The 25,960-nt window shown below is 41.0% G+C and overlaps 14 protein-coding genes across 14 annotated transcripts; 8 read left to right on the plus strand and 6 right to left on the minus strand.

Annotated features, from left to right (window-relative positions):
- Positions 1 to 86: 86 nt before the first annotated feature.
- PAS_chr3_0084 (Hypothetical protein) lies at positions 87 to 2,876 on the plus strand (the record flags this gene model as incomplete). Its single annotated transcript, XM_002492250.1, has 1 exon — positions 87 to 2,876. One exon carries the CDS (start codon positions 87 to 89, stop codon positions 2,874 to 2,876), a length of 2,790 nt encoding a protein of 929 aa, XP_002492295.1.
- A 73-nt stretch (positions 2,877 to 2,949) lies between these two features.
- Positions 2,950 to 4,641, minus strand: PAS_chr3_0085 (Phosphoribosylaminoimidazole carboxylase, catalyzes a step in the 'de novo' purine nucleotide biosyn; the record flags this gene model as incomplete). Its single annotated transcript, XM_002492251.1, has 1 exon — positions 2,950 to 4,641. The coding sequence occupies one exon, from the start codon at positions 4,639 to 4,641 to the stop codon at positions 2,950 to 2,952; it is 1,692 nt and encodes a 563-aa protein (XP_002492296.1).
- Positions 4,642 to 5,063: 422 nt separating this feature from the next.
- On the plus strand, positions 5,064 to 5,858 carry PAS_chr3_0086 (Peroxisomal 2,4-dienoyl-CoA reductase, auxiliary enzyme of fatty acid beta-oxidation; the record flags this gene model as incomplete). Its single annotated transcript, XM_002492252.1, has 1 exon — positions 5,064 to 5,858. The coding sequence occupies one exon, from the start codon at positions 5,064 to 5,066 to the stop codon at positions 5,856 to 5,858; it is 795 nt and encodes a 264-aa protein (XP_002492297.1).
- An 8-nt stretch (positions 5,859 to 5,866) lies between these two features.
- PAS_chr3_0087 (Protein involved in bud site selection during bipolar budding) lies at positions 5,867 to 7,252 on the minus strand (the record flags this gene model as incomplete). Its single annotated transcript, XM_002492253.1, has 1 exon — positions 5,867 to 7,252. One exon carries the CDS (start codon positions 7,250 to 7,252, stop codon positions 5,867 to 5,869), a length of 1,386 nt encoding a protein of 461 aa, XP_002492298.1.
- Positions 7,253 to 9,082: 1,830 nt separating this feature from the next.
- On the plus strand, positions 9,083 to 10,177 carry PAS_chr3_0089 (uncharacterized protein; the record flags this gene model as incomplete). The annotated part of the gene is made up of 1 exon (XM_002492254.1): positions 9,083 to 10,177. The coding sequence occupies one exon, from the start codon at positions 9,083 to 9,085 to the stop codon at positions 10,175 to 10,177; it is 1,095 nt and encodes a 364-aa protein (XP_002492299.1).
- Positions 10,178 to 10,301: 124 nt separating this feature from the next.
- On the minus strand, positions 10,302 to 10,631 carry PAS_chr3_0090 (Hypothetical protein; the record flags this gene model as incomplete). The annotated part of the gene is made up of 1 exon (XM_002492255.1): positions 10,302 to 10,631. One exon carries the CDS (start codon positions 10,629 to 10,631, stop codon positions 10,302 to 10,304), a length of 330 nt encoding a protein of 109 aa, XP_002492300.1.
- A 529-nt stretch (positions 10,632 to 11,160) lies between these two features.
- On the plus strand, positions 11,161 to 11,775 carry PAS_chr3_0091 (60S ribosomal protein L19; the record flags this gene model as incomplete). The annotated part of the gene is made up of 1 exon (XM_002492256.1): positions 11,161 to 11,775. One exon carries the CDS (start codon positions 11,161 to 11,163, stop codon positions 11,773 to 11,775), a length of 615 nt encoding a protein of 204 aa, XP_002492301.1.
- Positions 11,776 to 11,831: 56 nt separating this feature from the next.
- Positions 11,832 to 13,685, minus strand: PAS_chr3_0092 (Transcription factor required for full Ty1 epxression, Ty1-mediated gene activation, and haploid inv; the record flags this gene model as incomplete). The annotated part of the gene is made up of 1 exon (XM_002492257.1): positions 11,832 to 13,685. One exon carries the CDS (start codon positions 13,683 to 13,685, stop codon positions 11,832 to 11,834), a length of 1,854 nt encoding a protein of 617 aa, XP_002492302.1.
- A 769-nt stretch (positions 13,686 to 14,454) lies between these two features.
- On the plus strand, positions 14,455 to 17,454 carry PAS_chr3_0094 (Constituent of 66S pre-ribosomal particles, required for large (60S) ribosomal subunit biogenesis; the record flags this gene model as incomplete). Its single annotated transcript, XM_002492258.1, has 1 exon — positions 14,455 to 17,454. The coding sequence occupies one exon, from the start codon at positions 14,455 to 14,457 to the stop codon at positions 17,452 to 17,454; it is 3,000 nt and encodes a 999-aa protein (XP_002492303.1).
- A 528-nt stretch (positions 17,455 to 17,982) lies between these two features.
- PAS_chr3_0095 (Phenylpyruvate decarboxylase, catalyzes decarboxylation of phenylpyruvate to phenylacetaldehyde, whi) lies at positions 17,983 to 19,803 on the plus strand (the record flags this gene model as incomplete). Its single annotated transcript, XM_002492259.1, has 1 exon — positions 17,983 to 19,803. The coding sequence occupies one exon, from the start codon at positions 17,983 to 17,985 to the stop codon at positions 19,801 to 19,803; it is 1,821 nt and encodes a 606-aa protein (XP_002492304.1).
- Positions 19,804 to 19,886: 83 nt separating this feature from the next.
- Positions 19,887 to 22,550, minus strand: PAS_chr3_0096 (Hypothetical protein; the record flags this gene model as incomplete). The annotated part of the gene is made up of 1 exon (XM_002492260.1): positions 19,887 to 22,550. One exon carries the CDS (start codon positions 22,548 to 22,550, stop codon positions 19,887 to 19,889), a length of 2,664 nt encoding a protein of 887 aa, XP_002492305.1.
- Positions 22,551 to 22,763: 213 nt separating this feature from the next.
- Positions 22,764 to 24,089, plus strand: PAS_chr3_0097 (Nuclear protein that binds to RNA and to Mex67p, required for export of poly(A)+ mRNA from the nucle; the record flags this gene model as incomplete). Its single annotated transcript, XM_002492261.1, has 3 exons — positions 22,764 to 23,015; positions 23,596 to 23,822; positions 23,879 to 24,089. The coding sequence occupies 3 exons, from the start codon at positions 22,764 to 22,766 to the stop codon at positions 24,087 to 24,089; spliced, it is 690 nt and encodes a 229-aa protein (XP_002492306.1).
- Positions 24,090 to 24,139: 50 nt separating this feature from the next.
- On the minus strand, positions 24,140 to 24,469 carry PAS_chr3_0098 (Hypothetical protein; the record flags this gene model as incomplete). Its single annotated transcript, XM_002492262.1, has 1 exon — positions 24,140 to 24,469. The coding sequence occupies one exon, from the start codon at positions 24,467 to 24,469 to the stop codon at positions 24,140 to 24,142; it is 330 nt and encodes a 109-aa protein (XP_002492307.1).
- Positions 24,470 to 24,758: 289 nt separating this feature from the next.
- PAS_chr3_0099 lies at positions 24,759 to 25,919 on the plus strand (the record flags this gene model as incomplete). The annotated part of the gene is made up of 1 exon (XM_002492263.1): positions 24,759 to 25,919. One exon carries the CDS (start codon positions 24,759 to 24,761, stop codon positions 25,917 to 25,919), a length of 1,161 nt encoding a protein of 386 aa, XP_002492308.1.
- Positions 25,920 to 25,960: the final 41 nt, after the last annotated feature.

Consider the following 25,960-nt stretch of genomic DNA (forward strand, 5'->3'; position numbering starts at 1 on the left):
CTCCTACTGGGCCCGGCCACCGTTCATTTTTTTCATGCCTGGCCATCAAACTTTAATCCTTATTTTTTTTTGTAAGCGTTGCCTGAATGCTCTCCGTGACTCCAGAGTCTAAGTCTGGCAAGAAAATTGTGGCCAAAAGGGCCTGCTTGGCTTGTAGAGAGAAAAAGATCAAGTGTGATGGTGAACCCATGAGAGCTGGCAAAGAAGCCGACATAATCTACCCTTGTACGAATTGTGCACTGTGCCATACCAAGTGTATCTTCATACCCAGTAATAGAGGAGGAAGGCGGAAAAAGGGCGTATCCAAGGTAGCTAACTCTGACTTCAAGAAAACGACGAGAGGTCTTCCTCAGGAAGGTTCAGTTCACAATTATGATGTCGACACGGAGGCTTTTCCGTATAATTATTCATTGCATTCCCCAGAATCTTTGAAAATGCAACGATTATACCCAGAATCATTGGGGCACAATCAGGACGCAAGACGGAGCTCTTATGATCGTATCTCCTCAACTCATTCCCAGCTCTCCCCAAATACTTCCCATCATCCACAGGACTATCCGACCATTGCTCATCCAGGGCAGTATCCCAATTTTAACCTTCCGTTACCCCAAAGTGGACGACCAGGCAATGTCTACACAGCTCCCCCAATGAGAGTGTCTTCCAGCACAGGAGCACTGCCCCTGAAATCCGTTCCTTTGAAGTACAGTGCCCAACAATATGTTGGATTCCACCCTCCATTCGTTGGCCCTCATCCTTCAAGAGAAGATCCTATAGATTCAACAGACAGTGTGACAACTATGTCATATAGAGATCATACCCCTCATTTTCAACGAACACCAAGTTCACTTTCTTCAAGCCGCTATTACGATCAAACCTCTTCCTGGTTGAGAACTCAATCTCACTATGGATCAAATTCTCCAATAGACGATAGCTTTTTAAAGCCACGCAAGTCCTTAAGTTCACACAGTGCCGCTGTAAAACCAAGAAATTCTACACTTGTTATGACATCTGATTCTGAATTGGAGCTTTACGAATTCCCATCTTGGGAGATAACTTCATATTTCATAGACTTGTACTACAAGTACATTCATCCTGCAAGGTCATTGATGCCATCCAAGGCTGAATTTTTGAAAAGTATTTCGTTCCCAATGCATGCTTCGTTGCTTCATTCTTTAATTTTGACATGTTGCACTCATGCTGACCCGAAAATTGTTAGAAGCCATACCTTCAGAAATCCAAAACATTGGTATAACCTTACCGAGAAATACTGGCCTGAGATGGATTTGAAATGCTCTTTGATGTCACTGACTATGCTCAGTGAAACCCTCAGTGGGTATAAGTTTTTTCGGGAATCTATAGATGGTTTCCAAAGGGCTTCTAACTTGGTAAAGCTGAATAACATGCTTGCCAGCTATACGAGCATGCCTGATTCGCAGTGGAAAGAGCTAGTTCAGATATCCTCAACACGTCAACTGATGGATAGAGAGAGCTTCGTTAGAAGTATCTGGTTATTGTACAGATTAGCTATTTTCCATCGTCTTAACGAAGGTGATCCCTTTAAACCTAGACCAGAACTAACAATGGAATACCCTAATGACCTTGAATTCCCAATGAGTGATGAGTCTTTTTTCAATTCTTTTTCAAATAAAGATTCAGATTCAGAGATCAAGAAACCTGTTACATGGGAAGATGTTAGTTCCGCTATTGATTATAGCATTACAACAGATAAGGATGAAGTGACCTTACCTAATTCATTCGAAAATTATGCTCCAGCTGTTTCATTCTTTTCCACCAAGGTCTTGAGTGATGTGATGGACTTGATATACAGGGGTATTTGCACATTGGAAAGCAAAGTCACTTTGTTCAACAGCAAACTGAATGCGCTTGAAAAACTTTCCCGGAACGTCTATCGAATTGAGTCTGTTGTTGTAGATAGAGATGTTCACAGTAAGGTAATGCTAATCAATTGCACAACGTTGACTGGACTATTCCAGATACATCTTTCCAGATCTATCTTACACACACCAATATGTGGAGAATTGCTTTTATTCAAGAGATGTCTACATAAAGCAATGCTTGAATCACAGAAGCAGAATCTAGTTTCAGAAGATATTCTGAATTCATTTTTGGAGGCTTTACGTAGTGCCGACGAAAATCAATGGAGATCATTAGTACCAGTTATCATGTCTGCATCGGGACTGGTAAAGTTATTGGAATTGGGGCAAGGTGTGGTGGATCATAAAGGAACAGATCTTCAAGGTCAAATACTTCCTGTTGTTGTTGGACCTACTTCGTTGGAGCCTGCCATTGACATTGGGGTGGTTGACTCTGATGATGAACCTGTTCTCAAATCGAAACCTTGGTGGCACTACGCCGTTTCAGGAATTGGTGCCAAACGATCCGGATCAGTATCAACAGAGCCAGATGTTGCCAATGCTTGGGTTCAATATCCACTGTTCGCTTCAATACCACTATGTTATGCCACTTACCATAGTGCTTCGTTATTAGTACTAAGTAAGTTTGTTGATATTCAGCTAAGCACTGAAGACACAGCAAATTTCAATCTCAAGAATAACCAAGTTGCAATCGATTTTTGTGTTTATGGAAAGAGGAAAGTCAGTTTACTTTCAGACGACGAGAAACATGACGACAAGAGCGGTGAAATCCTGACCAGAAAAATAACAGTTCCAGTATTACAGACGCATGCAGATATAATTTTGAAATGTTGGAATTCTGACATCCTTTTAGAGCACATGAGGCTCTTTGCAAAGTTCCTCCAGGTGCAGGGTAAATATTACCCAATCTATAATAATGCCTATCAAAACTGCCAGGCTCTAACCAACTTTTTGGAGGACAAATTTCTACCGAACCTTTAAAATAAAATTATGAATGGAATAGATAAGTTACGTGTACTATTATATATACATCTATTAAAAAACAATACTAAATTCAAAGACGATTCTTCAAATAGGATTCATACCCTTCAGATTCCAAGTTGGATGCCTTCCCCAACACTTCGGTCTCCATTGCATTCATATACTTGGACATTTCCTTTTGCCATTTGTGGTCAATTGTACCTAAAATCCTGATGGCCAACAGAGCGGCATTGGTGGCGTTGTTGATAGCAACCGTAGCCACAGGAACACCTCTAGGCATTTGGACAATCGAGTGTAGCGAGTCTACACCATCCAACGTAGAGCCCTTGACAGGAACACCAATGACTGGCAACGGAGTCATGGCAGCAACCATTCCTGGAAGATGAGCAGCACCACCAGCACCTGCAATGATAGCCTTGATACCTCTACTAGCGGCTTCAAAGGCATATCTGGTCATTCTCTGTGGTGTTCTATGAGCAGAGACAATAGTAACTTCGAATGGAACACCAAACTGTTTTAAAATATCGCAACCTTTCGAAATCACAGGTAGATCAGAGTCTGAACCCATGATAACTCCAACCAACGGTTTAGTGTCAGCTGATACAGTACTGGATGGTAAGTGGGTTGATTCTTCTAGAATGTACTCTAACTTTTGTTCTGCTTCCAACATGGAAGATCCTATTATGTTGATATGACCCATCTTACGAGCCAATCGGGTGGTCTTTCCGTACAGATATACAGAAGCACCGGGTGTTTCTAAGGCTCTTCTACAAAACTCTAATTCCCCGTGAGATTTTTCAGCACCCAAAACATTGAGCATAATAGCGTTGGTGTTGGAAGTAGATAGTTTGGTGAAATCTAGTGGCATTGGCAGACCAGTTATGGCTCTTACATGTGCTTCGAACTGAGATGTTACACATGCATCGATTGTATAGTGACCAGAATTGTGGGGCCTTGGAGCAATCTCATTTACAAGAAGTTCTCCATCAGACAATAGGAACATCTCAACTCCGAAGATTCCAGCGCCTGGGAAAGTCTTCACAGTGTTTTCAGCTAATATTTGAGCTTTCTTTTGGATGGTGTCATTAACTCTGGCCGGAGCATACACAATATGACAGATATTGTCCTTGTGCACAGTTTCTACGGTTGGGTAGGAGAATACTTCGCCTTCCAGTGATCTCACAACCATTACCGCTAATTCTTTAACAAAAGGAGCAAACTTCTCGGCATACAATGGACGATCTTTCAAGAATTCTAATGCCTTACTGATGTCCTCTTTAGACTCCACTACAAAATTGCCTCTTCCATCATAAGCCATAGTCCGGGACTTCAACAGATATGGAAATCCATTCTCTTCTCCAAACAAAAGCAGCGCCTTTTCATTAGATTCTATACCCTGAGACTTTGTCACCGAAATGTTGTGCTTGATCAAATGTTCCTTTTGCAAGTACTTATCCTTGATTAGTTCGATTGTCTCTGGTAAAGGATATATCTTGATTCCAGTTCTGTCTTGAACTCTCTTTAGAGCATCTGTGTTGACATGCTCAATCTCTACAGTGAGAACATCACATTTGGCAGCTAACTTGGCGATAGCCTCCTCATCTTTGAATGATCCGTCGATGTGGTCTTGCGCAGCATTAATGTGCTTAGCAGGTGAAAAACCATCATCAAGAATCACGGTCTTGATATTGAGCCTGCTAGCGGCCTCAACAATCATTCGGCCTAGCTGGCCTCCTCCTAGAATACCTATTACCTGAGAATCCATGAGAGTTTGGAAGTTTTTTAATCGTTTCTACGATTCTTGGAAAAGGTAACCTTATTTGCATAGGCTAGTGAAGAGTCAAGTCAAATTTATTTTTGGCGAGCACACTACCGAGTATACGGCTTTGACTTGCTAACCTGGCTCTGCCATAGTTGAAAATACGTCGATAAGAAAGAAGCGTGCTTTTCCTTGCACGCTGAGGGCATGCTAGCGATTGGCAAAGATGATCAGAGGAGAACGAAATGCTGATGGAGGCCAGCTAGAACTGATTTGTTCAACTTTTCAATTTAGGCGATCTTAGTAAGCTTCTTACGCGATAGGGACAGCAAGCCATACATTTATTCTTATTGACTCACCTGCACTTACTATAAAGTGCTGGCTCGTCGGCTTTCATTTGTCTAACCCATTCCCTATTCAAGTCGCTAATGTCCGCTGATTTGTTTTCTTTGAATGGTAAGGTCGCCTTGATCACCGGTGGTACCAGCGGATTAGGCCAAGGAATAGTTCGAGGACTTTATGAAGCAGGTGCAGAACTTATTCTTATCCATAGACCTTCTACAGACCCAACGGCTTTCATTGAAGAGGTGAGAATGTCAAATGCCGATGGTGCCTCCATACATACAATTGAGTTGGATCTAGTGGATGCCGATCTTGCAAAGCTGGAAGAGACCGTAACGAGTCCTGCGGTGGAGAAGAGTTCCACTGGAAAGATTGACATTTTAATCAACAACGCTGCCATTGCCATTAAATCTGAGTTTACAAGTTTTACGGAGAAAGATTACGCGGCTATCCAAAAGGTAAATGTCGATTTTCCATTTAGATTGACACAGCTAGTCACTAAACACTTTATTAAGAACCAGATTAAGGGTAGGATCATCTTTACTGCCTCCCTGTACAGTTTCGAAGTGACCTACCCGAATCAATCGGTATATGCGACCACCAAAGGTGCAATCAACTCATTAATGAAGGCTCTATCGGTTGAACTTGCTCCAAAAGGTATTACCGTGAATTCCCTTGTTCCAGGGTTCGTTAAGTCAAACATGACAGCCGATTCTTATGGTAACGAGAAGAAGAGCAATGAAATTGTTTCTAGAATTCCCATTGGTCGGTGGGGTGAGGCAGATGATTTTAAGGGCCCAACTGTATTTCTCTGCTCTGAAGCTGCTGCATATTTGACAGGAGTATCGCTTCCAGTAGATGGAGGTTGGCTAAGTAAGTAGTAAATTCATTAGAGCCTTTTACCAGGCACGAGTGCAAATATGATGGACAATACTGCGGCAATCACAGATGTTAGTAAGAGTACCCAGAGCCCCCTCTTTAGTAGAAGTCTTCTGACAAAAGGTTCCTTCAGTTTGATTAACCCACTGTGCGTCGCTTTGCTTTCACCATAACCAAATATCGAAAGCACAGGGTCAATATTATAGATGGAAGTTATTAGCAAGTAGGTCCCAATGAAAAATGGAATCACCACAACAGCTCTAACTGGTTTGGGGTTCCAATTAAGGAAAATTAAGGTGTAACCTACCCAAAATCCGACAAAGAGGAAAAAGAATCCAAAGATCAGACGAACCAAGTGAGATGTCACTGTAATGTTGCTAATCGCATTTGAAAGCAAGAAACCTGGAAAAGCTTCATTTTCCATAGCTTTAAACACATACTCTTTTGCTTCTTCAAATACTTCAGGATCATCCCTTCCTTCTGTTTCTAAATTATGCCTTATATTCTTGATGATGTATTCAGGAATAAATAGTCTTTTCTCTGCAGCTTCCATGAAATATGTGTATAGAATTTTTCTGGAAGACGATCTTAGATCAGCTCTTGTAACGAACAAATTCTCTGGTCGGGGACTATCATTTTTCAACTGCGCACTATCCATTTCTTCTTTTATGAATGTTTCCAACATTTCTGGCTTGATGGTAGATATTCGATTTATTTCTCTGTTTTCAGGTTGTGTTTCAAATACAGAAAGATTTGAATTGGATGCGCCCATATTCAGGCCAATGGATTGGGAATGTCGCTTTAATTCTTCTATCCTTTGGTTTACGTTAGGATCACTGGTTCTAAGTGTTGCTTCACCTTTCAAAAATGAGGAGAGTCTATTATTATCCTCATCTTCAAGAAGATTCTCAGTCATGATCATATCTAACAACACGGAGGAACTTATCGATTTGTGTTTCTGTGACCCTACTGACTCTCTACTATTGTTGCCAATATCATTAGCACCAAAAGGTGAAACAAAGGACCCATTATTAGGTGGAGTTTTCCTTGGAATAGCGCTGGCCACGTTGGTTGCATTTCTCTGTCTGTAGTTGGCTGTTAACGTAGTTTTCAACCCTTTGACGTAGCTCTTACACAAGTTCAGGTGCTGGATCACGTCCAGCCAAAAGTCAAGGTAGTCAATTGCTGATTGGCTGTCTTTCATATAAACGTAGAAAGACCAAAGATCAACCGGTGTCTGTGTCTTCCTGTTCAATACCTCATATAGTGTAGGTAATCTGTCATGTGGGTCATTGGACTTGGGAGGGGAATATTTTTCCAGATCATGCTTGTTCCTAAAGTTTGACTGCACGTAATCACCATGGACGGGACTTCCATCGGGATTATAGTTGTTCATTTGGTTTCAAACCGTGCCAACTGGAACAACAGATCAAAGAGATGGATGATCTTATGTTGTGAATTTAAAAATAATCGAGCCAACTACAATTTTCGTGTTGTAACGCGGAATGGCTAGCGCTTGGTGTCCAATAGGGAAGTAACTGGCTATAGAATAACCATTTTGAGCGAAAGCGTCTTATTAATTGTTCTGCTATTTTTCAGGGTCGTTATGGCAGATTTGACATCTACTTCTTCCTCAGAGGTATGTAGGTTTGAAAATGGGGTTTACAGTATCCATCGTATTATACTTTTGTTAGAGAAATTGGCTCTTCCTATGCTAGATGAATTTTTCCTTACTTTGTGTATAGTTACTACAAGATTATTCGTAATCATTCCCGTTGGAATTCACTTGAAAATGAAGGTCAGGCCTGACAGCTTGAATTTCATCTTATGCTCAGTGCAGTCCTGGTCTTTCTAGTTAGAGTATGAGGCATAAAAAAGAGGCACATTTGAAATTAGTCGTAAGGAACTTGTAGTGGACCTTTAAAAGTGCAGCTATTTGACAAACACATCCAGCTTACCATGAGAATTTGTCCATTCAACTACAACCGGGAGTGAAATCAAAACAGTAAGAAGGGCATAGTCAACTGGAGCTGCATTTTGTCGTTTAAAGTAAAAAAGATAATAAAAAAATCAAACTGAAACTAAGGCTAGTTTACCTGTTGATAAGTTCTAACAAAAACAGAATAGGATCTAGCATTCTTAAAATGCTTATTACAATCAGGGGTCAAGATTTTGCAATTGTAGAGTTTAAAATATTGACCTCTGAGGTTTAGCAATTCATCAGGCCTACTACTTTCAATCATTCCTCCCGTTCGAACACCTAAGTCATATCATAATCTAAACAGCACTCAGTCTATTGCCACACCGCCAAGGCTGCCTTTGAAAATATAAAGTGCCTGGTGCTTGAGTAGAATAAGTGCCCAGCATGATTTTCCCAAGAAGCTATTTCGCCGTTGATACCTGCCTTTGCGTTATTATTCTTTATGCCCGGCGAGTATGATTGACCGGAGAAAGAGGTCTTTTACGACAGACGAGCTTTGAAGACGGCGGATACATTACATCCCTACCATGACGGACTGTACCACTGCGGTGATTTGCGTGAAGCGTATTATTAATTGTTTGGTAGATGCCATGGCTTACGGGCTTACCAATGTTAGATCCAATGCGGCTCAGATTTCAGAAAAAGCATTTGAAGTTCGGATTAATTATTTCCAACGAACGGCAAGACCAGTAGGTGAGAGTAATGCAGTTAACACCTGAGCCGGACAAAATTTAGTACACGGAACAGTCAAAATGTCGGCTCTGAGCTAATTTGTCGTCCGGCTTAATCCTGAGACGTCATCACACATAGGGTTAACCAAGACGATTCCTATTGGTGCTGGATAAACTGCAAATTAACAGCTTTCTAAGCCCACTTTTCATCCAGTTTAATAGGCCGCATACATAATAGCCACTCCCCGATCTTGCTATTGATTGTGAGCATGCATGCCACGTTTCAAGTAATTTACAAGAGTAATTGAAGCCTTTGGTGCGAGCGCGTGCGCTCTTTTCTCGCGTCCAGTCTGTTGTCATTTGCTGCACAAACACATGGCTCACACATGGGGGGTCCACGAATCCCGTCTTTCGCTATTTTCCATCCAATCGAGCAAATCCGTCATACAATTACTAAGGCATGCAGGGAAGCTTCTGACTCCACGATTTCAAGGTGAGCCATTAAATTTAACCACGTTGTGATACAAAGACTGCCTATTTCCCCCCTTCTTCCTCTTTTCTTCCAAGCTCAACCATGTTTGGCATGCTGACAGAGACACAAGCTCAACAAGAAGAGAGACTACTGGATGAAGAGGAGAAAATAGCTCCCACGGCCATCTACGACCTCGAACTGCTCAGAGAATGCAAAAGCAGCCGTAGAAGATGGAAGTTCTTTTGCGTGCTTGTGTTTATTCTGACTTTCACAAGTGTTGCTCAGCTGTATTTGAGTCTGTCGGAGTTCAAAAATCAGCTTCTCATCACAACGTTGAATAGGGTCAAAAGTGCAGAGTTAACCAAAGATATTGACATTATCCCTATCCACTCCCACAATGATGAATGGAGACGTCTTCCATTATATGACGCTTTGAAAGTTGGTGCACAGAGCGTCGAGGCAGACATTTGGTATTTTGACTCTGATCCTGAGACTATATTTGTTGGGCACAACAAAGTGTTTTTGTCGTCCAAGTGGAATCTTGATGATATGTACCTGAATCCTCTTTTCTCCCTGATAGGACAGAACAACATTGCCAAGAGATTCGAAGATGAAAACGTTTCTACACGCAGGAACGGAATCTTTTACAACAACTTGCACCAAACCCTGTATTTCTACTTAGACATCAAATCTAATGGTGAGAAGACCATGGCCGCCTTGGAAGACAAGTTGAGTCACTTTATCAATAATGAGTATCTTTCCTATTACGACTCAGAAACCGATGAGTTTGTGGAAGGTCCTATAACAGTCATCATTACAGGAAACTACCCGTACGATTTCATCGTCTCCAAGACTAAGAGATTCTTCTTTATTGATGCCCCACTTTTCAAGTTTAAGGATGATGAAGAATTAGCCAAGTATAACCACAGTTCTATTTCTTTGGCCTCTTCAGCCTCACTATATGAGCTAACAGAGTCTCGTAGGGCTCTTGGAGGCGTGTCAGGCCTGAGCGAGTCTCAGGTTGAAACGATATCTTCTTACATCGACATTGCACACAATAACGACATCAAAGTCCGGGTTTGGGAAACACCTTCTTGGCCAATCAGAACTAGAAACGAAGTGTGGAAGCAGTTGATCACTCTTGGAGTTGATACTCTCAATGTTGACGATCTTTATGCCGCTACGACGTTCTTTTGATTAGCTCAGCAAACTAGTTTGAAAAAAAAGACCAATACCTGCTATTACTGTACAACTTTTATAATATGCTTAATATACACGCTACAGCAACCCTCATATAGCACAACACTAAACTAATAGAAGATTACCATGGCTTTTCGGGGGTGAACTGTTCAAAGCCCAAACGATGATTCCACTTTTGTCTTCTTGATCTCTTCTTAAAGTTCTTCTTGGTCGTCCTCTTCTCAGGCTTTTTCAAAGGGACAGAGTCTATATCTATGTCAACTTCCACAGTGGAGACCTTGGCAGGTTTAGAGTCTTTGTCTTCGCTTGCCTCTTCCTTCTGTTTTACCAGGGCTGCTTGGGACTTCTCAAACAGTCTCTTCCTCCTTTCATCTTCGTATTTCTGGAATTCCAATGACCTCTTCACAGCTTTTGCTTGAAGCTTGGACTTTGATCTAGAGGATTTAGCCATTACTGTGGGATATCTGTGAATGCAAATTGGGATCTTCCTAGAAGAGATGTTATTTTACCTCTCAGAAAATTTATTTTCCTGCAACTCTCAAAAAGTCTTGGCCCCTATCAAAGTATTGCTTATCTAAGAAGCAAACCGTTATTACGTAACATGATCTTATCCTTTACACATCGTGGGTAAACCCTAACTTTGATAACGTGACCACCTTTTGAGAATGTGATTATTGGAAGCGAATCACTGTTCCACACGACGGACCCTCTTACAATTTGCCCGCGATTGGGCCCAGAAAAGGGAGATTTAGCTCGTGACTACCTCTTTCGCTACCTTTCCAAGAGGGAAAAATTTACCTGTTTCAATTTCCTCTTCACCTTTTTAGTTTGCCCAATTACTAATTTCAAAATGTAAGTTTGATTCCCAAGCGGAAGAGGTCATGGAGTAGTTCCATTGGTAAGACCAGTACAATCAGTTTCAACTCGCTCAATCTGTTGTCTTTTTGTTGATTGTTCATGATCCTCCAGGTATTTTCCCTATGGCCTCCCCTTCATCCAAGATCCATCATGTTACTAACAAATCCAGGGCTAATTTGCGTACTCAAAAGAGACTTGCAGCCAGCATTATTGGTGCTGGTAAGAAGAAGGTCTGGTTAGACCCAAACGAGACTGAGCAAATTGCACAGGCCAACTCCAGAGAGGCTATCAGAAAGCTGTACAAAGACGGTTTGATCGTCAAGAAGCCTCCTGTGGGACACTCCAGAGCTAGAGCTAGAGCTTTTGCCGAGGCTAAGCGTGCTGGTAGACACACCGGTTATGGTAAGAGAAAGGGTACCGCTAACGCCCGTATGTCCACTCAAACCTTGTGGATGAGAAGATTGAGAGTTCTTAGACGTTTATTGGTCAAGTACCGTGACAACGGTAAGATCGACAAAACCTTGTACCACACTTTGTACAGAGAGTCTAAGGGTAACGCTTTCAAGCACAAGCGTGCTTTGATCGAGCACATCATCCAGGCTAAGGCCGAGGCTGCCCGTGAGAAGGTTCTGAAGGACGAGTCTGAGGCTAGAAGAGCCAAGAACCGTGCTCAACGTGAGAGAAGACAACAGAGACAGGCTGAGAAGAGAGAGGCTTTCCTGAACGAGGAAGCTTAGATCTTGTAATTTCACTTTGTATAGTCTAAAAAAATTCACAACTCTACCAACTTTATTTAGTTTAAAGGTATATTACTTGTAGACATGATCACTTTAGGATCGCCGTCAATGGCTTCACCTTGGAATTGATTCACATGGGCGCTTTCTTCGTTTCCCATGAGCATGTCGTCCAAGAATGGAGCTGGTCCAGCCAACGGTACACCTACTCCTGAAGTTAAGGGTATTTGTTGTACCGGCATCTGGTGTGCGGAATCGTCTAGATATGGAACGGATGGGGCTCTCTGTAAATTTTGGAAGGGGAGTTCTAGTCCTGCTTCACTGCTTATTTTGGAACTAGACTGAGGAGTCAGCTCGAACGGCGGTTGGTTCATGACATACATCGCATCGTCGTTAGTGAGATGCAGTCTTCTTATAGTTGTTGTGTTAGGTTCAGGATGTTCCACTTTATAGAACTCCCATAGTAGAATACATCTCACAAGAGAGGAATTGATGTCTTCAAATCTTGTAATGGAACGTGGTGAAAGATTCCCGGAGACTAGGACTTGCTTGATAGTGGTACCCTTGATGGAATATTTCTCTTTTCGTGCAATAACTGCATTATCGATATTTGGATTAAGGTAGAGATCCCAAATTCCCTTTGTATACGCATTCCAAAACCTGTTGGCAAAATCAACTTTCAAGGTGTACATTCTTGTTTCCCCAAAACTTGGGTCAGATTTCACCTCAACTGGGTCGACAAATAGAGCCTTCTCTTTGCCAAACGAGTAAACTGCCGTCACAACAGACCAGCTGGCATTTTCAACGGACAGGTTATCAAGTTGCAGAGTAATATAGCTATTGGATCGAAAAGCGTCCATCGAGGAAATCTGTTCATAATTGATGTTACCAATTTTAGTCATGCCGTGGAGTATTGGCACACCTCTCGTGTTCAAGGTAGACACAAAGGAGTCCAAATAGGGAAATCTAGACTTGATATTCGCATTTTCTTTCAGACGCAAAGGAGGATACATGAAGCCTGGCTCTTGTAGATTCGACAGATAAAACCTCATACCCATTACGGCATTCTCCAAACAGAACTGAAAGTTTTGAATCTCTGCTTGGACATACAAAGGTCGATCCAACGAGACACTATCACGGTTATCGGAGCTAGGAGTAGGTAATCTTGCGGAAGTTGCTCTAACCGGAGTATCTTGGTGGCCTGACATGGTGGCATCATTCAGTTGCAGATGAGGTACTGATGCACGCGTCCTTAAAGCAGTCGCAGGTGGAGTAATGTTGATGTTGTCATTCTCACTGTCGGATAAGTTTTCTGGCGAATTGTTTTCTTTACCACCAGTAGTTTTGGCGAGGACGATCTTGGTAAACACGGAATCAAAAGGTTCAACCAGATTGGAATCCTCTGGGCCCTCCAATATGAGCTTGATTAGTTCATGGTCCTTGTTCATATTTTTAACCACCTGGATGTGAGACGAGACTTGTTTCCTTGTACGCACTTGACCTGTCTTTGAAAAAATATAGTCTGAAATCAGTTCGTTCCGTCCGCTACACTTGCCACTAATTTTGATCTTGTTCAGTCCTTTCTTGGGGATAATAGTCAGAGCTTCTCTAAAGGCCAACTCTACATCAGCAGGCCAGATTGGGTTGACGTCGGTATCCTCAACAGACCCAGGGATCTTGAGATCTTGTTCTTCTTCTTTCACGTTCGACGCGGACGAAGACGACGAACCGGACTCGGAGGCTGCTAATGGAACACTCGATTCCGTTTTCACCTTCGACGACTTAAAGTTGGAGACGGGCATGTCATCCCTTACACGCTTTTTCGTGCTGTGAACTTGGTACACCTGCTTCCCTTGTTCGTCGATAGAAACATCCACGATCATGGGAAGTTTGGAACCTTGTTGGCCTGACATGGGGGATACTCTTGTACAATAGTAGCTGGGACTAAAAGGAATGACTGTAGCTAAAAATAGTTAAGAGGACGAGTTGCCCAAAAGGAATTAGTCGGTTATTACCAAAATGTTTAATTGGGTTCGATGGTAAGAATAGGGGGAGATGCTTGCTTTGTTTACCGGAGAGGTATAGGAACGGGAATCGAGGGAAGATTCCAAAAGAAACAACTTTCGAGCTGTACCTCCATGCAACAAGCCTTTTTGCACAATAAAAGGTAGTCCCATGACAATAAATCCAATAGGATATTAATTAAAGGAGCCCATTTGTTCAGGGGAAATGACATAATAGTTTTTGTACTTAGATTGTCTAACCGTGATTATGCAGCTGGTGCAGTTCAGAATTTAGGGTCAGAGATTACGATAAAAAAACATGACCACCAGAGTGTTTGGGAGGAGGGACCAGTATGGCAGTATCCATTACCATCTTTGAGTGTTTGTCGACAGGTGTCCCAAGTCGAGAGAAGAGTTTACGTCAAAGGTGTCTTTTTATAGTTTTTTTTTTTCTTTTTTTTTTTTTTTTAACTTTTTTCCTTGTCAGCGTGAAGTTTAACTATCCCTTTATTCCCCCCTTTTTGAAGCGAGCCGTGCAGTACTAATTTAACATCCCGCATCCTGGCCAAAGATTACGTAATTGATATTGCTTAGATAATCTAGGTGATGAGATTACCCAGCTCAAAATAGTGAGAAAAACTTTTTTTTTTCATAAGCTACAGAGTAAAGTTTCTAGATTATGAGTGGCATCAAGTTGGACTTATCTTCTTTGGGAGATAAAGTTTCCAGTAAACTCATGGGGTTTAAGCCAACGAAGGAGAAGGAGGTGAAGAACAAAAAGAGTGGTGGCAATACCAAGGGAAGAAGCCAAGATCAAGGGTCGATGTCAGGTAATCCATCTACTCAGAATGATACTAGTGACATTCTCAACACAGGCGATATTCAGAAAGATTTAAGTTCCGTTATGAAAAATATTGGCCTTACTGGCAAGCCATTGAGTACACCTACTAAGCAGAAAAAGAAGGCATCAAAGAAACAGGAGTCAAAGAATAATAAAGAGGTCGCCAAAGAGAAGAGTGTGGAGCCAATCAAAAACACAAAGGTTCCAAAGGAACAAGAAAGATCAAAGGTAACTGTAAAGGAATTGAGCATGAAGAAATCGAACATGGTGACAGATTTTTCGAATGTTATTACTGATAAATTGAGTATACCGGCGCAGAAAGATTGGTACAATGTCCCTATGGATACCGCAGTCACCGCTGACAAATTGTCGGCTGAATCGTTAGCTGCTTTGATGAAACGTGGCCAGGAATTTTTGGATAGAGAGAATGAAATTTACATGCGTGAGTTCTCCAAAGCCTCGTCTCAGAAAAAGTTCTTGAATGACATTTTGACCAGTGGTACACTTAGTGATAAGATTTCAGCTTTAACCTTGCTGATCCAGGAAGCTCCTTTACATAACGTGAAGTCGGTAGATGCTTTGCTGCTCATGTGTGAGAAGAAATCAAGAACAGCTGCCCTTCAAAGTATTGAAGCTGTGACCGATATGCTTGTCAACGGTATTCTTCCAGATAGGAAGTTGCATTATTTTCACAGACAGCCACTGAACATGCAACTGTCCGATGAGCAACTTGCCATTTATGTCTTTGAGGATCATTTGAAAAAGCAATACTTCCAATTTATTGGCGTCCTGGAGCATCTATTAAGTGATCCTATTTCGCATATCCGAGTTACTGTTCTGAGACACATTTTCAATCTACTAGCATCCAAACCAGAACAAGAAGCTAACCTTTTGAGATTGGGAGTTAACAAACTCGGTGATTCAGATAACAAAATTAACTCCAAGACCAGTTATTTACTTCTAAAGTTAGAAGAACAGCATCCAGCGATGGTAAAAGTCATTCTGGATGCAATTATCGACGTTTGCTTCAAGAGTAAGGAATATCATACCCAGTACTACTCAGTTCTTACTTTGAACCAGACTGTTCTCTCGGTAAGGGAAGTAGAAATAGCCAACCAACTGGTCAAGACCTATTTTAGTCTCTTCGAGAAGACCTTGTTAAGTAACGATAAAACAAACAATTTGCAACTCAAAGCAAAAGAAGTCACTCCAGGTAAACAAAAGAAGAGCATCAAGAGAGGTAAGAAAGGTGGGATTTCTGTGAAGAAAGTTGAATTGACGCAGGATGAACTGATGGATGAAAGAAATTCCAAGTTATTTTCTGCTATTTTGACAGGTTTGAATCGTGCTCTTCCTTATTCAAAACTACCCGACGACATATTCACCAAGCATCTGGATACTCTATTCAGAATAACCCACTCAACGAACTTCAACACATCTGTTCAGGCATTGATCTTGATCCATCGCATTACTGTGGAACAAAATGTCTCTAAAGAAAGTGCTGATCGTTATTACAGAACCCTTTACGAATCACTATTAGATCCTAGATTAATCACATCTTCGAAACAAGGTATCTATCTTAATTTGCTATTCAAATCATTGAAGCATGATAGCAACATCGAGAGAGTGATGGCATTTGTCAAACGTATTATACAAATTTGTCACAACTGGATCAGCATTGGGACTGTAAGTGGAATGTTATACTTACTGATTCAATTAGAGCATAGTATACCCACTTTGAGAAATTTAGTCTTCAATAGTCCCATTGACTATCCTGTAAAAGTCCAGGAGGACGATCAGAAGGATAGTAAGAAAGAACCCACCACAGATTCTGAGAAACTCCCCACATCGTACGATCCAAGACAGAGAGATCCGAGGTTTGCTGGAGCTGAAAAGTCATCACTATGGGAATTAAACACCTTTGTGGACCATTTCCACCCTACGGTGCGTTTGTATGCACGATCACTTCTGGATGGAAGTGATGAGAAGGTCACTAAGCCTGATCTAGGACTTTATACTTTATCTCATTTCTTGGACAAGTTCGTGTACAAGACTGCCAAAAAGAATAGTGCAACCCCAAGCGGCTCCATTATGCAATCACTGAACACTCCAAGTACCGGCCATGTCCTGGTTCATTCTGCGAATGTTTCCAGTTCCATTGATCCTAGTAACACTGAGGAGTGGTTGAGCAGAAAAGTCAGCGAGATCAATCCCGAAGACATCTTTTTCCACCAATACTTCACGATCAAAAAGAAAAGAACAGGATCCCTAGTCAATAAGAAGAAAAAGAAGAAGCATACCGATGACAGCGATGAAGAGGCTGCTAGTGACAGTGACAGCGATATAGACAGTGCCGTAGAAGGAGAAATTTCCGAAGGCGATGCCAGTGACTTTGATGAGGATGAGGTGTGGTCTGCATTGGTTCAAAGTAATCCGGAAGTTGAAGCTCTGAACAACGACTTAGACAACATGAGCGACTTTGACCCTGCGGACTTTGATTACTCAGATAGTGACGAGGAAGAAAAGAAAAAGGACGATAATGTTCCAGTTCAGATACCATCCCATTTGGCTGCTATAGCTGCCCAAGAACCCTACCCTGAGGACAGTGACAACGATAATGACAATAAATTCTCATCTGATGAAGAGGCCAAGATCTTTGGACCAGACTCTGAAGACGAATTGAGCAGTGAAGATGAAAAACCTAAGAAGAAGAGAGCCAGAACCGACACGTCGGATGATGTTTCTAAAAAGTCCAAGAGCCTTAAGGGTTTACCGATGTTCGCCTCGATAGAAGACTACGCTGATCTCTTGGAGGATGATGGCGAGGACGAAGAGTGATGGCCTAGAACATTTTCATAGCATTATCTATCTAATTTCAATCAATGTAAGAAGGTATCTTTTAACCTGGCTATTTTTTTATATTACCGTCTCTTTCCGTCCTTTCGGTTAACCATGGATTGGTGTGGCATTTTTGAAGTGCCACAAGTGCGGATATATTCGGTTATTCGGAGTCTGCCACAATATTTTCGCACACTTTTTCCCACAAGCAGTCGCCATACTCCTTCCTGAATAACCGAAAATTTACAAGGAAATTTCTGGCACGAAAAATTCCCTTTTATAGAGGGAACCTACCCACCGGCGTTCCCGAAAGGGATCAGGGCTCCTTCCAACGATCCCATTTCAAATATCGTAGATTTGTGGACCAGTCTTATCTCGGAAAACGATAACCATTGCAGACTACAAAAGACACAACACTGTTGAATATTCTAGTGTAGATTCCCTTGCTCGGTGTGTAGGCATATTTTCCTATAAGTACAGTCTCATGTTACCTAAAATCTCTCTAAACAACTTGTAGAAGCAACCATAATGGCCCCAGTTCCAGATATAGCATACCATACTTTGAACGACCTGGATCATTCATGGTCCATGGCACCAAGTGCCTCAACCATTCCAATGGGTGAATACATTTTCAGAAGAATCCAATCATTAGGCGTATCCAGTGTGTTTGGGGTTCCCGGAGATTTCAATCTGAACCTATTGGAGCATCTCTACTCAGTGGAAGGCATGTCGTGGGTAGGTTGTGCCAACGAACTAAACTCTGCCTATGCTGCAGACGGTTACTCTAGAGCTTCAAATAAAATGGGATGTGTGATAACAACTTTTGGTGTTGGAGAGTTGAGTGCAATCAATGGAATATCAGGTGCTTTCTCAGAGTACGTGCCTATTCTTCATATTGTTGGAACAACTCCTCTCTCTGCCAAGATTGCTGAAAACAATCATACCCATCATTTGGTCCCAAAGTTGTCTGTCTTTGAGCCGTCAGACCATTTCACGTACGAAAAAATGGTAGCACCTGTTTCTTGTCATCAGGAAACTGTTGTAAATGCTAGTGATGCACCAGGACAGATTGACACATTGATAAGACAGATCTTGAAGTACAAAAGGCCAGGATATCTGTTTTTACCTTCTGATTTGGCCGATATCAATGTAGATGGGGATTTTTTAATTCAAAGAACTACTCAACAATTCTATCAATCCGTCGACACAAATCAATCTCTAACAAGAGAGGTTGCAACCAAGGTACTGGATAAGATATACAATTGTTCAAATCCTGCCGTGCTGGGAGATATACTTTGCGATCGTTTCCAAGTAACTGAACATGTTAGAGCATTTGTCAAAAATGCATGTATCAAGAGTTTTTCCACTTTCATGGGTAAATCAGTCCTGGATGAGAGTGACTCAAGATATATCGGAACCTACAATGGCGTGGAGTCAAATAACGAGGTGATTGGATACTTCCAGGCTTCTGATCTCATATTGCATATTGGAAACTACTACAATGAAATCAACTCTGGACATGACACTTTGTACAACAACATCGACGAAGAGCAATTGATCCTTATGCATCCAGAGTACATCAAAATTGGAACTGAGTTGTTCAGGAACGTCAACTTCGTGCACGTCCTAGACGTAATGCTTCAAATGATGGATGTGTCTCAAATCCCCCGAGGCATTAGCCCCACTTTATCAAAGAAAGAGATTAACCACATCGAACACATTTCAGCTTCCACTCCAATTTCTCAAACACACCTTCTGCATAAATTGCAAGACTTCATTAAGGAAGATGATTTTGTTGTAGTGGAAACAGGATCTATTATGTTCGGACTTCCGGATTTAGTCCTTCCAAAGGGTGCCCGTTTGTTTGGACAGCATTTCTACTTGTCCATTGGCTACGCTTTACCTGCTGCCCTAGGAGTAGGAGTTGCTATGAAAGATGGAAACAGTAAGGGAAGACTCATCCTTTTAGAGGGAGACGGATCCGCCCAAATGACTATTCAAGAATTCGGAAACTATGTCTACCAGCAAATCACTCCTATCATTTTTCTCTTAAACAACAGCGGATACACGGTGGAAAGAATAATTAAGGGGCCTCAAAGGGAATATAATGATATTTTGCCAAACTGGAATTGGACCGAAATTTTTAAGACATTTGGAGACAGATATGAATCTAAAAGTGAAACAAAAAAGATCCAAACTGTCGAGGAGTTGGACCAAGTTATGCTGTACACCAATAATAACAATTCCAAGCTGAAGCTTTTTGAAGTAATACTTGATCAAATGGATGTTCCTTGGAGATTTAGTTATATGACTGCTGCCAGCAAGAACAAAGCCAAAATCGTAGGTTAAAAAAAAAAAAAAAAGAATACGAAGTATGACACTTGAAGTAGTAAGTAGTGGTGTAAGAGCTAAGCAATTAAAATAGACATTTATCACTCATAATGAAAATGAAAGTAGTCTCGTAGTCCACTTTTTATGAATCCATTAGAATGGTTGATAAACCACTCGGTGAAAAACGTCCTCTTATCAAACAAAATTTTCAAATAATTCTCAAATTCTTCTTGTAGGGGGTACTGTATTTCATCCTGACCTCCTGTGATGTTGGACTCCTCTGGAACCAAAAACAGTACTATCATAAGGGTACTTTCCAGTGTGTCAAACACGTATTTGTCATTCTTCTGTTTGTTCAAGTCCAAGATCTTATCCGTTTTCAAACAGTGATACAATAAGGGATCAAAGCTATCGACTGAGTTTATGTACCCGTTTAACATTTTGTAGATCTGGTATAGTTGCTTCTGACCCTTCATAAAGGATAGTGAATGAACGTCTTTGAACTTTTCATTGGCAACAAAAAAACAGTTTTGTAGGATATACTCAATATCGAAGAGATAAGTCTGTTCCTTCACGCCAACGAGATAGTTTGACAACTTTGTCTTAATTATACCATCCATTGAATTAGCCTTCAAATAATCTTCATACAAAAACAAATTTCTGGATGAACCCTTATTCAAAGAACTGTAATATGAAAGGAGATTTGATTTGTTGAATGAATTAGTGTCCAATGGGTAGGTTACACTAAAGAACTGGTTGCCATAGTCTACCCCCAATACAAATGGCTGTACAATCTTGTTTCGTTGCATGTACTTATTAATTTCGGAGATTACCAAATTTTTATTGTTGAAGGAAGATTCTCCACTGTCATCCAATTTCAATTGAATGTAATCGGTGAACTCTCTAACTTTCTTGCTATTGGATATCATTTCATGGGATTTAAAACATCGATTGATTAGGTGATCTAAATACTTGAAAATGGTATCACAAATAACGCTGTCTCTTTCATTATTTTTCAGTAAATCCTCAATTGACTTTAAAAGCGAGCTGTCTATTTGCGACAGGCTTGAGTCAAACAATGAAATTTCGTCCAATGAGGTGTCTTCGTATTGAAACCCAAAGGCAATAAAACTTGAACTACTACCAACACTTGTATGCTTATTGAAATCAAACTGAGTTTCTGCAATAGAAGAAGAGAATAGAGCATCATTATTTTTGAAAGTGGGAAGTAGAAACTTGTAATTTTCTTCAAATTGTTGGGAAGAGTTGGCATATATTTCGTATAAGGAGTCGGCATCCGGTCTTTTTTTGACTGAAGAAACTGAGGGAGAAGGCGTCGAGTTTCCACTGGTTTGACTACTATGCCTGGTTCTAAATGGACTTGAAGAGGAGTTGCTAATATTGCTGGTTTGCCTTCTGAAAAAATTATTAGGATTTGTCTTAAGATTCAAAAACTTTTTATGACTGTTGCTTCGTCTTGAAAGAACTTGACTGTTGCTGGTAAAAGAGTCGAAATTCAAAAGAATTGATTTGTCATCCAAATTGATGAATAAATCCCAAATGGGTTTCGACTGAAAGATAATATTGGCTGTTCCTGCCACATAGAATGGCATTTTTTCAAGTATCTCTAGTTGTGAAAGGTCAACGTAAGGGTAGAGATGATCAGTTGTGCAAGGTGAATCCGTGGACATGAAATTCTCCACTATAATAAAGTATGCCATGATGAACTCCAACAGCTCATTGCATGACCTGCTATAGGAGTAAACGATTATTCTCTTGCGCTGCAAGAGGGCGTTGATCAAAGCAATTATAAATGGAGTATTGTGGACACCATAAGGGAGAACAGATTTAAAGGCCGTATTGTCTATTGAGTCTTTTTCCTTGTTTGTAATGAATGCTTTATTGTCCTGGTAGAATTGAATTTTAAGAGATTTTGAGTCTAAAAGAAAAGTTCTTATTATTGATTCCTGTTCCAAATTTAACCCAAAAAATGTGAATCTTGAAGATAATAATGATAGTAAAGGAATTTGAATTGGAAAATGAGTACCAACAGATGGAATTAGAACGTTTGCTTTGAAACATTTTGACTGTGGAGAGAATTCTAAGTAGTCTTTGAACATTAGCATACCCCTAATGATTTCAGTTTCATCCTCATCCAGAATGTTGGGGTTTAAAATTTTAGCTAGGAAAGATTCTTCTTCAGACTCATTGTTAAGTTCTTGCCTCTCTATTAGTGTCTTTAACAGATCTTTTTGAATGGTTGGTATATTCTGAAAATATAAATCCAACTGTCTCAACGGAATCTCGTTTAAAGTTTGAAAAACAGCCGACAATTGAGAGAAGTCATTATCTTTCATATAAAGATGTAGTAGAACAATCAGTAAATTCTTATATGCATACCAAAATGACAACGAAGTCACAATAGACAGGCAATTGGCTGTCCCATTTCTATAAGAGTCGTCCGATTTGAAGTAACTTATTGACAAAATCACGCTTGGTAAACTATGGGGTTTAGGATCATATGATAAAATGGCATTTTCAAATTCAACATCACTGTATGTGCTGTAAATAGGAAAGACAGTGATACTTTCTCTGTTCATTGAATGCTGAAGTTGAGACGGCATCAGTACATTTGAAATGTCTTGCAACTGTGAAGATAGGAGCCATGAATCATCTTCACAGGGGTGCTGGTTCGTAATAACAATACCCTTGCTCTTATCAAATTCGGCCGTCAAGATGTACGCTAAACTATCCAATTCACCCATGACGCATCTATAACAGATCAGATCCAGATAGTAAACTGCACGATTTGGGGAAGAATTGAGACGATTTCGATATCTGATGGTACACTACCACTAAGTACCTGTTCGCGGCCTGGAAAAATGCTTCTTGCCAGCCACTCACGTCGAAATTGAAATTCCCGACACCACACATCTACGAAGAAAACATCCAACTGTTCGAATTCAATAAAAAGGAAAATGGCCTCTCTAGATAAATCCTTGGATGAAATCATCTCCTCCAACAAAAAACCTGTGGTGCGTTCAAAGAAAGCCCCAGCTCCGAAGGCTTCTAAAGTCGCCAAAGTGAGCAAGAAACAAGTGGCAAGAAACAATATCCCTAAGGCATCAGTTCCCAAGACGCCTGGCAGTTCTGATTACATTGATCCCTCTTATGCCACCAAGGTTATTGTTTACAACTTGCCACATGACATCAAACAGAATGCTGTAAAAGTATGTTGAAGTTATATTAGTTAAGATTTGCATCGTGACAACTCAAATGACATGATAAAAGATGGGAATGCAGGCAAGGGTAAGAAAAACTACTGAAATGCTGGTCATTCAAGTATGCTTTTTTTAAGTGAAGGGATGTGCGTTAGTTGAAGGCTTGACGTGTCGGTGAGGTTTCGTGACCAGGTCTATTATTGATGACTGGTTTCTCTGTTTGATCAAACACACCCTATGAATATCTAAGCTCGAAGGGTAAACTTGTGAGCAATTCTGCTGAGATTTAGTTCCGGGGCAAGATTTGTCTTTTAAACACTCTTGGTTCAAGGGCGATCAATAACTATGCAACACGGGAGTTACTTTTCACCCTTGCGATAGAACACGAAACCAGAAAGTCCCATGTACTTCATCTTAGTTCCACCACTGTGGATCAAAGATTTAGCCAGCCGCCTCACAAAACTTCCCTCTCCCTTACACTGCGATTATTGCCCTCATGGATTAAAGAGAAACATCATTGTAGTTGTCACATGTATATCTTCTCATTCCTTTTCTCGTGCCCGAAGTCAACTATTAACCAATTAATTAGGAATTCTTTCAATCCCAAGTGGGAGGTGTCAAGTCTATTGCCCTGTCTTACAATGAGAAAGGTTTGTCCAAAGGTATTGCTACTGTTGTGTTCCGAGACAATACCCATGCTACAACTGCTGTCAAAAAGTACAATGGAGCTCCAATTGACGGTGGTGCCAACAAGCTCAGATTGGAAATGATTTTTGATCCTACCAAGAAGCCTTTGATTTCCAGAATCTCCGCTAAGTAAGTAACCCCCGCAAACGCATGCATCCATGCAAACAAAATACTAACAATTTTAGCCCCGTTGTTGAGAAACCCAGAAAATTGAATGTTCAACCAATCCAGACGATCAATAAGAAAAAAGGCCCAAAGGCTACTTCCAAACCTGCTGCCGCCAAACCTGCTCCTTCAAAAGCCGGTCCCAAGGGAGGTAAGAAGGTGAGAAAGCCAAAGAAGACAGTTGAAGAATTGGATCAGGAAATGGCTGACTACTTTGAAAATAAGAATTAGCCCAACAAAATATGTACAAGTATTATATAAATGAATCTACATGGTGTGTTTTATTTAGATCCTCCAAACCAAGGAAAGAAACTAAACTTATCTCCGGACTTACGAGTCAAATAACTATCCGCAGTTCCTTGGAACTCAGACTTTCTTCCATAAGCGGTCATATCATCTTTGGACTGTGGGAATCCTGGACGAATCTTTGAAATGTCATAATCTTGCTCTCTATCTCCAAGCACAGCGTCCGGTAAATGCTGGTTCTTCTTTCTCAGATGAATCTTGGATTTAACAAATAAAGCCGTGCCTATGGCTAATGTACTCAAAAACAAAGTCTGCTTCCAGAATTTCGCAAACGATGGAATGCCATTTCCTGTAAATGTACTCATTGAACCTATGTTTGATTAAAGTTGGTGTGAAGTCATCAAACGAGAGTAAAATCAGATACTCGTGCACCGGCCAAAATTGACTGAGCTAATCTCTGCAGGCTTGACATCCGAACACAACAAATAGGCGACAAATCTTAACTATCTAATCGTAGGCTATGGTAGAACTTTGTGGGGGTAGAGGAAGACTACAACAGCAAGACAAAACAAAAGAGTCATAGTTTGACTCTCTGCTTTTTTCTTCTTTCTCTTCTTTTTCTTCCTCCATATTCGTTATTTATTTCGAACTGGAATGTCAAAAAACGCTCAGGTTGACGATCTTGCCCATGGGCTTGCAGGTGCCGGAGGGGGAATTCTCTCAATGATTATCACTTATCCCCTTCTGACCCTATCAACCCATGCCCAATCTTCAAAAACCCAGAAACCACTAGATGGCTCTGTAGATGAGAAGGAATTGGAGCCCAAGAAGTCTTCAACTTACGGTACTCTAAAACGGATTTTGAAAAAGCAGGGAGTTCGGGGTCTCTACAACGGGCTGGAAAGTGCTATCCTTGGGATAGCAGTCAACAACTTCATTTATTACTACTTCTATGAGCTAACTGGAAACACTTTGGAAGGCTTGTCCCGTGGTAGAAAGAGAGGTTCCAGAGTTGGTGGTCTCTCTGCATTCCAAAGTATTGTTGCTGGAGCTATTGCTGGTGTGATTTCCCGTATTGCCACAAATCCTATCTGGGTAGCAAATACCAGAATGACTGTTCTTTCCAGAGAACAGAGAGATCTGAAGAGGGTAAACACATTGCAGGCAATTTTGTACATCTTCAAGACTGAGGGATTCAAAACGCTGTTCAGTGGCCTCATTCCGGCATTGTTTTTGGTCCTGAACCCGATCATTCATTACACGATTTTTGAGCAACTGAAAACACTACTGGTAAAGACAAGAAAGAGAGCGTTGACTCCCTTGGATGCTTTACTGTTGGGTGCTTTTGGAAAACTTATTTCAACGGTGATCACCTACCCCTACGTCACCCTGAGAACTAGAATGCATTTGCAAAACGCTGAGAATGCTAGGAATTCTTCCGGTGAGAGCTCAGTCAGCAATTCCGCTGTTCTTTCGGCCACGTCAGACGAAGACTTGGGCAAAGAGGGCGACAACGAGAAAAAGATTGCCCAGGAACAACCTACCAACACTATTTGGGGCCTTTCCACGAAAATGTTAAAAGAAGAAGGAATATCAAGTTTCTACAGTGGAATGTCTGTCAAGTTATCGCAGTCAATCTTGTCAGCTGCCTTTTTGTTCTTTTTCAAAGAAGAGTTGGTATCAGCCAGTGATGTGGCAATTAAGGCGGTGAAAAAGGTCGACTACAAGTCTTTCTTGAATAACCCCGCTCAAGTAGTGCCTGATTTGAACCCTGCACCATCTCCCAATGCTGACGGCTCTCCAGTGGATATTTAGGTCATCTGTAACTAACTTTTCTTTCATACATGTTATTCTTA

Source organism: Komagataella phaffii, chromosome 3 (assembly GCF_000027005.1).
Source record: "Komagataella phaffii GS115 chromosome 3, complete sequence".
NCBI lineage: Eukaryota > Fungi > Ascomycota > Pichiomycetes > Pichiales > Pichiaceae > Komagataella > Komagataella phaffii.